We start from the raw sequence: 8,478 nt of genomic DNA, 5'->3' as shown, positions 1-8,478 counted from the left end.
CAACAACAACAACAACAAAAACAACAACAACAACAAAAACAACAGAATTATTACAAGAGAGTGTTTTCATTTTAATCCCAGGTGTGGGGATATGGGGATGCGTTGAACTGACTGAAGCAGCTGACTATGATTTACCTCATGCTTTAGCAAAGGTGTGGTTTTGCTAGCTTCAGCTAGTTTCTGCAATTTTGTGATGTTTGAAATTCTGAGAATTTTTCAGAGGGTATATAAATGCTAGGGCCCTGAGAGTTGTGTTGGTGGTAGGGTGGTTATTGTTCATTTAGTAAGGTTGGTTGCTATGTGTTAGTAGTCATACTCAAAGAAGAAACAAAAGAAAATAAATTACTTCCAGGGAGTTTTCTAATCTTTTCCCCCTGTATCCTTGTTTCTTTCCTATCTAGTGTTAGTGGGTGGACAGGGCAGGGGGCATTGTATAAAGGGTAGGAGAAAGAAGAACCCACAAAGTAGCAAAGACCAGGTACAGAAAGGTTTGGTTATCGGAGCACCCTAGACTCTAAGTAGTTCTTCAAAATAGCCCCATGAGTCTCTGGAATGAACCTGTCTTCGTACATGTGCAATGCTCTAATATTCTATGATTGTCTAGAAACAGACATGCCACAAACATAGCAACATGTTGATGAATGGTTGATTTAATTCATACAAGTAGTGAAAAATGCATATTCTACTCTGTTCTTTTAGCCAGTTTTCTCAAGGCCTGTTTCATGTCTTTGTTCCTAAGGCTGTAGATGAAAGGATTCAGCATTGGGGTAACTACTGTATAGATGACAGTGACAACTCGGTCCTTTGTCACTGAGTAGGTGGATGAGGGGCGAATGTACACTGATATTATGGTTCCATAGAACAGTGCTACAACTGTGAGGTGAGACCCACAGGTAGAGAAAACTTTGTACCTTCCTTCCCCTGAGGGGACCCTCAGAACAGTCCGAGTGATATAGATATAAGAGACAACAATAAAGATAAAAGGGCTCATGATTACAACAGAGCCCTCTGTGAAGGCCAAGAGCTCATTGATAGAGGTGTCAGAGCAGGAGAGTGTCAGCAGTGGCTGGACATCACAAAAGAAGTGATGAATGACATTGGGTCCACAGAAAGAGAGGCGACCCATGAGAATTGTGTGGGTGAGGGAGTGAAGATGGGACACTGCCCAGGATGCCACCACCAGCAAGCGACAGCGCCTGGGACTCATGACTGTGTTGTAATGAAGTGGATTGCAAATAGCAACATAGCGGTCAATGGCCATCGCAGCCAAAAGGAAACTGTCTGTAATACCAAAAGCCACAAAGAAATACATTTGAGTGAGGCACTGGGCAAAGAGGATTGTCTTTCTCTGTGTCAGCAAGTTCACTAACATCTGTGGCACGATGACAGTGGTAAAGCAGATGTCCACCAGGGACAGGTTGGAGAGAAAGAAGTACATAGGAGTGTGTAGTCGGGCATCTCTCTGGATGGATGCAATGATGACTGAGTTGCCAATCACATTGACCAGGTACATGGCAAGGAAGCTGGCAAAAAGCCATACCTGTTGTTTGGGGTTGCTGGTCAGTCCTAAAAGGAGGAATTCTGTCATGTGGCTCTGGTTTTCCCGGAGCATTGCTGTTCTGCAAACAAAATATATATAAGGAATGTTAGATGTCTATTTTGGCTTGAAGCCTTCAGCCTGATGGAGGGGATTCCTCATGAGGTATTCCAGTTCATGCATTGCATAAGGAAGCTGCTGATATTGGTTGACATATAATCTGTAATACGACTTCATAGAACTGGCATCGTGGTGCTTTAGGTTCACTTCCAATTTTGTGACTAATTTTGTGGACTCAAATGAAGTGCTTCAACTCTTGTTCTTTGTCCAGAAGACAGTACTTATGGTAACTACTTTCTGTTTTAATAATAGGAAAGGTATGTAGAAAATAGTCATTTTGTTCAATTTCCAAATGTGTATCTATGACATCTCTTTGCCCTGTCTTATTTCAGTTCTTTCTTCTCTGTGTAACATCAGTCACTACTTAATGCTTCTGACCAGGGTTTTTCTCTCCTTTTGTAAAGAGATTAGGGGTCCCAGGATTTCTTTGCAAAAGTCCTATACACATTGTAGAAATGTGTTCCTGAGTCAAACTCTTCTTGAGGAAAAAATACCATTGTAATTCATTTGGTAAATTAAAATGTGGAGCTAAAGTTTAGGGTAGAAGTGGTTTGCTCTGGAAGTTTCACCTGTCAAGCAGGGTGAGTAACCATCTAAGGTGAGTGGGAAGGGGAAGAACTACTTCTTATAGGACTCTGTTTAATTAACATTGTGCTTGGTGTTTCACACAGATGGTATCTCATGTTCTAGAATGGACAATGCCAAGCTTAGCTAGAGAGGAAACAGGCAGAGAAAAAAGTGGCAAACCCAGGGTTAGGTACAGGATTATATATGAATGTGGAGATTGGATGGGGCATTGCCTCTAAGGATTAAAAAGTATAGCTTCAAAGTTGGGTTTTTAAAAATCTGGATTTGTAAGTTTAGTCTGAGAGACTAACACAGAGATATCAAAGCATAGAAGCCTCAGAAGCATTCTTAGCCAAAGGCTTAGAGAAAGATCTCAGGACAAGAAGAACCTTATACCTTATAGGGAAATGACATAAAAGGTAGATAGAAACTATACAGGAACAAACACCTCAAAAATGTACTTTTTATTTGGTAAAATATCCCATAAGTATTTATGTACTGATGAAATAAAAATGAAGGTTAGATGTATGAATGCAAGCCTGTATCTCCAGGTGCTCATCATCGGTAAAGAAGATATTATATTAATTCCTTGGCCAGCCCAGGCAATTTAGTGAGACTTTGTATTTCAATAAAAATGTAAACTGGCTTCAGAATGTAACTCCATAATAGAGTGCTTGTCTAGCATTCTTGAGGCTCTGGGTTCAATTTCCAAATGAAAAAAGAAACCTCATAAACTAAACCAAACTAAACAAAATAAAAGTAAAAAGCAGAAAAAACAATGTATCTATTATAATAAAAAATGTAGAAAGTGGGGCTGAGAAGATGGCTCAGCAGATAAGAGCTGTTATTCCAGAGAACCTGAGTTCAATTCACAGCACCTACATGGCAGCTCACAACTGTCTATGACTCATTTCCTGTGGATCTGACTCCCTCACAGACATATATGTAGGTCAAACACTAAATGTATATAAAATAAATAAATGAATACATAAATTATAAAAAACAAAAAATGTAGAAATAAAAGAGCTTTATAAAATATGGATTAGGAGGGAAATAGTAGTATGGGTAATAGTGAAGGAATTAGAGGTCATCAGATTTGCCAAAATGTGTTATAAGTGAGCAACAAAAAGCTGAACAACAACAAAGAATATATAGAAAATACTTCTTTTGGAAATTAAGATGAACAAGGACTTTAATAACATGAAATAGTATGCTTTAGTGCAAGAACAGACAATAGACAAGTAGAGTAATTTAGATAAAATGTAGATCAGAATACACATAGAAGCTGAGTGGATTTAGGAGGGTGAATTCTCTAGATTCTCCTGTAAGGTCTACAGCTTTACAGCCATGTTGGCTAGGTTTACAGTGTTTGGCATTGACACCCCCATATTGAGTCCTTAAGTCCAATTCAATAGCTGTTGGTTACTAATCAAAACAAACAGATAAGTGCAGCTCTTACCCCTTAACAAAGAAACATCTTTTTGTAAGAGGTGAAAACTACTATAGAGGTGTATAACTGGTCAAATTGCAGAGAATAAGTGATTGAGTCCTACTTAGCACAGCTACACCACAACTTCCTACATCTAAAGATCATGGCACATCTTTGAAGAAGGGGCAGAATGATTTTAAGGGCCAGAGGGTCAGAATGTCTGCTTCAAGATTCTTTATATGGAAGGAACGTTGCACCTATAAAATATCAATATTGTTACCTAAATAAGAAAGACCTGAATAATGATCATGCTAGTTGATATGCCAACATGGATGGGGAATTTCACAAAACCTTAGCCCTAAATGGAGTTTCAGGTAGTTATATGATCTACCATGTGGGTGCTGGGAATTGAACTTGGGTCCTCTATAGGAACAACCAGTTTTAATTTCTGAGCCATCAACCAGTCCCATATATATTACTTTTGGCTTAGTCTTGTTTTAGAGTGATGTTCAAGAAGACAGAAATAATTAAAAATTCCATTCTGTAATTTAAATATCCCCAAACTCTAACCAGAATCACAATGTACCTCTGCCAACACAAGATTGACATTTATCTAAGAACTTAGGATGGCAATAAGGAGCCACTGGGAAAGGTAATGTTTTGATATGCTGGAAAAACCAGTTTACTATATCAAGAATAACTAGAATTAAAATTATAATAGAGTTGGAATTCAAATAGATTATGGTTTACATACAATATGGATTTTATGGAGCACACAGAAAATGAAATATAGGTGGATCTATGAATTCGAAGAGAAAGAACACTGACCATAATGGTATATGACTTTAATACCAGCAATCTGGAAGTAAAAGCAGGTGGATTCTGTGAATTTGAAACAAGCCTGGTCTACATAGCGAGTTTCAGGATAGCCAGAGGCATATTGAAGAAGAAAAAGAAGAAGAAGGAGAAAAGGAGAAAGAGGAGGAGGAGGAGGAGGAGGAGGAGGAGGAGGAGGAGGAGGAGGAGGAGGAGGAGGAGGAGGAGGAGGAGGAGGAGGAGGAGGAGGGGTGGGTGGGGTACTCAGACAACACACCCAATCGTTAAAAAAAGCTAAAAAATCCAAGTTATTTACAATGTAATAGTAAATAAAACAGAAGCATTAAAGACTAGATGATTCTTGCAGTGCTTAACAGATGAGGTGCTAATATCCAGAGAGCTCAATGATCACCATTCCTTCAGTAAGACAAATATAAGGCCAATAGAATGTGTGAGAAAGCTGAAAGGTTGGCAAGTACATGAATGGATGCTCAAATTCAGAGGTAATTTCAGAGGTAGATTAAAATAAACAATATTTTCATCTATCTATCTATCTATCTATCTATCTATCTATCTATCTATCTATCTATCATCTATCTATCTATCTATCTATCTATCTATCTATCTATCTATCTATCTATCTATCTATCTACCTTAGTAATTACTAGTGTGGAAGTTAAGGACTAGGCTGATAGGGATGTGGGTTTGTATGGACTCCTGTATACCCTTTGTGTAGTCTGGTACACTGTAATAAAGACCAAATAGGCTTTTCAGTATTTCCTCACCCAGAAGTTCTCCTACATGTAGTTTCCAGGGAGATGTAGCCATAGGGTAACTCACAGATAAAATTATTTTGTGCTGTCATTTGTTTGAGGCAGTCTAGTTGTCTATTGTGGATTTGGTTTAATGCTTGCATAATGGGTTTCCAAAATTGAATAGGAATTCTGCATGTGAGATGCTGAGGGTCCTTGGCCCCAGCTGGTTCTGACTGGTAAATAAAGTTGCTAGTGGTCAATGGCTGGGCAAGGAGACAGAGGCGGGACTTTAGAATTTGCAGGCAATGGGACTGGAGAAGGAGAACTGTCATGCTGGGGAAGAAGAAAGATCAGGCCTGGGGAGTGCAGGACAGAGAGATAGCCAACACGTAAGGGTCAGAGATCATGGCCTAGGAGAACTGCAGTCTAGGGTGGCTGGGATGGAATATATAGGCTTTAGTAAGTAATAATTCAGGAATATTGGAGGGGAGAGTGTGATAACTGGGTGGAAGTTTGAGAGTGGCCTTGCCATTGAGCTGCTTAAGGCAGCTCTAATTTGAGAATCCACAACATTTTGGAGGTAGTGAGGAACTTGGTGAGTAGAGCAGATTAATCAACTACTGCTACAGTCTATCACTGGGCAAATAAATGTGACAGAACCACACTACAGAGCTATTTATCAACAATGGACTAGAATTTCCCAGAGCAACAATGATGGATTTTAAGAAGAAATACACATTTTGGGAGAAAAGAATATGGAGATGAATGAGAGTTACAGCACAACATGCTTCATGTAAGTTAAAATGAAGTACAGTAACAGCCTTACCTGCACATAGGTGGACATTACACACATTAGAATCAAGGAGTAGTAGGAGCCAGTAAACACATGTCCATAGGTAAGGAAGAGCAGAGAGAAACGAATAAAATTAAACTGGTACAGTACTGGTACCATGTGGCTAATTCAATTCTTTGTATTCAAAGTCTGTATAGGAAAACTAATCTCACTTAGACTCTTCCTAACCCTAAGCTTTACCCTTACCCCAAATCTGACCCTTACACTTACCCTTAAACTTAACCCTTACCTTATCCTTAACTATATCCCTACACCTGTCCCTACAAAAACCCCCAACCACAAATCCTACACCTACACTTAACTTTACCTTAACCCTAAACATAAATCTAAACTTAAAACTAAACCTATTCCTAATGCTAATTCCTTACACTAACCCTAAACCTAATCCTTATCTTTACCCAAAACCTAACCCACATCTTAACCCTATCCCCAGTCCTATACCTTACTCTTCCATTTACCCATGCCCTTATCCCATACCTTACCCTACTGCTATCCTGACCCCTACCCCTATTCACACACATACTTCTATATCTACACCTCCCCTTACCCTTATACTTACCACAAGCCCATTGTTATCCTTACCCAACTCCAACCCAACTGCAACATCCTCTACCCCAAAGTCAACTCCAACCCCTACCCCTAAGATTAATCTTACTCTGACTATTACCACAACACTAACCCAAATCATGACCCTAACCCTTATACTTGCCCTAACCCTAAACATTACCCTAACACTAATCCTATCCATAATAAGCTTACTTACCGAAACCCTAACTCTATAAAAGACCATTTGTTTCCTATTTAAAACAGTTGTGGGCAGTTTCTTTGTATATGCATTAGGGAGATTAGGACAGTCAGTGTGCACATGTACTAATGCAGTACTTTTTAGGAGACAGGGAACCTGTAGTGTCTTCATTAAAATCCACATGCCAAAGTGTGGGAAAGTAACAAAGAACAATGTCCTATTAGTAAAGCCAAGCTACTTCCAGAGTAGAGTTACTAAATGCAGATTCAGCTCATAAAAATACATTAAGTTTTAGGGAAAAGATTATATAACACACCCTTACTCTTGCTTTACCCTTACTTAATCTTATCCTTACCCTTACACTATACTTGCCTGTAACCTTAAAATTACCCTTACCCCTTACCTTACTGTTACACACCACCCTTCCCCTTCCACTGCCCCCTCCCTCTAGACCTACCCCAACCCCAAACCTAACCCCAACACAGACTCTTACTCCTATCACTACCTCTACTTGTATAACTTTCTCTATTTCTACCCCTAACACCAATCCTACTCCTACCACTAACTCTACTGCTACAGCTTTTCTTACCAACTGCCTTAGCTTTACCTTTGCACTTACACTGACCCCCTACCTAATTCCTAAGCTTACCTTTGTTCCTACCTCTACCCCATGCACCCTTATGCACCTAACCCTATCCTTACACTTATATTTAACCTAACCCTAATCTGGACCTTAACCCTAATGCTAACACTTACCCATAATCCTACCCTAACCCCAACTCTAACCCTAAGGTAAGCCCAAGCCTACCCCTAACCCTACACTTTAACCAACACCTAAACCTAGCCCACCTTTACCTTTACCCCAACCTCTACACCTATACTTCAGAAATACCCCTACTCCTACCTCTATCCTTAACCCCAACACTAATCTTTACTATTACCCTTACTCTATCCCAAACCCTAATTCTAACTCTAACCCTTACCATAGTCCTAACCCTAGCCCTAAACCTAACCCAAATCCTATCCCTAACCCTAAACATAAACCTAACCATAACCCTGAAAAAAAAACCTTAAGTTTCCTATAGAAAAAAGAAAAAGAATTTCAAGTCTTAAATAGAACTCAGAGGATTTCTTTTTCCATTTTGTTCCTCAGAGCATCAGCCTACCAGGAACAGTTGTACCAAGCTATCCAGCTCAAGTATGGTAAGTAAGGAGAGTCTGCCGTCTTCTAAATCATGATCTTTGATACTTTGAAATCTACATAAGATGGATTGAAATTTAAGAGTGGAACCTACTAAGCCTGGGTGCAGAAGCTAACCAACCTCTTCTTAGAGGACATCACTGCTTCCTGGTGATATTGGTGTCCTTCTTTTTTAGGCTAATTGATCCAGAATCCACTCAAGTTTGGGGTCCATTTCAGGATACTAGGGACAAAGAGGAACCTCCCCATGTAGTAAAGCATTTTAGGTTACAATGTAAAATTATGGGGAACAGAATATAACATGTGACTCCTGGACTAATATTATGAACTATCTTAGAACTTGTCTATTTCATGTTTCCAGATTGTGCTCGCTCTGGGACGCAGGGAGCACCTGGGAAGGACTACGAGGCTGGTAGAAATGCTGGACACAAAGGTTCTAGGTGTTTTCTTTAACT

General features: G+C 39.5%; 1 protein-coding gene across 1 annotated transcript; it reads right to left on the bottom strand.

The window, feature by feature from the left end:
• Nucleotides 1-682: 682 nt before the first annotated feature.
• Nucleotides 683-1,612, bottom strand: Olfr366 (olfactory receptor 366). The gene has a single exon (NM_001005569.1). It carries the CDS (start codon nucleotides 1,610-1,612, stop codon nucleotides 683-685), a length of 930 nt encoding a protein of 309 aa, NP_001005569.1.
• Between the last annotated feature and the right edge of the window lie 6,866 nt (nucleotides 1,613-8,478).

The sequence above is a fragment of the Mus musculus genome, chromosome 2 (assembly GCF_000001635.26).
Source record: "Mus musculus strain C57BL/6J chromosome 2, GRCm38.p6 C57BL/6J".
NCBI lineage: Eukaryota > Metazoa > Chordata > Mammalia > Rodentia > Muridae > Mus > Mus musculus.
The sequence above is the reverse complement of the archived record's forward strand: the minus strand, read 5'-3'. Positions and strand labels throughout refer to the sequence as shown.

Bases quoted from the DNA above. Each gene is read 5' to 3' on its own strand.
- Olfr366 (NM_001005569.1), bottom strand. From the start codon at position 1,612: ATGCTCCGGGAAAACCAGAGCCACATGACAGAATTCCTCCTTTTAGGA.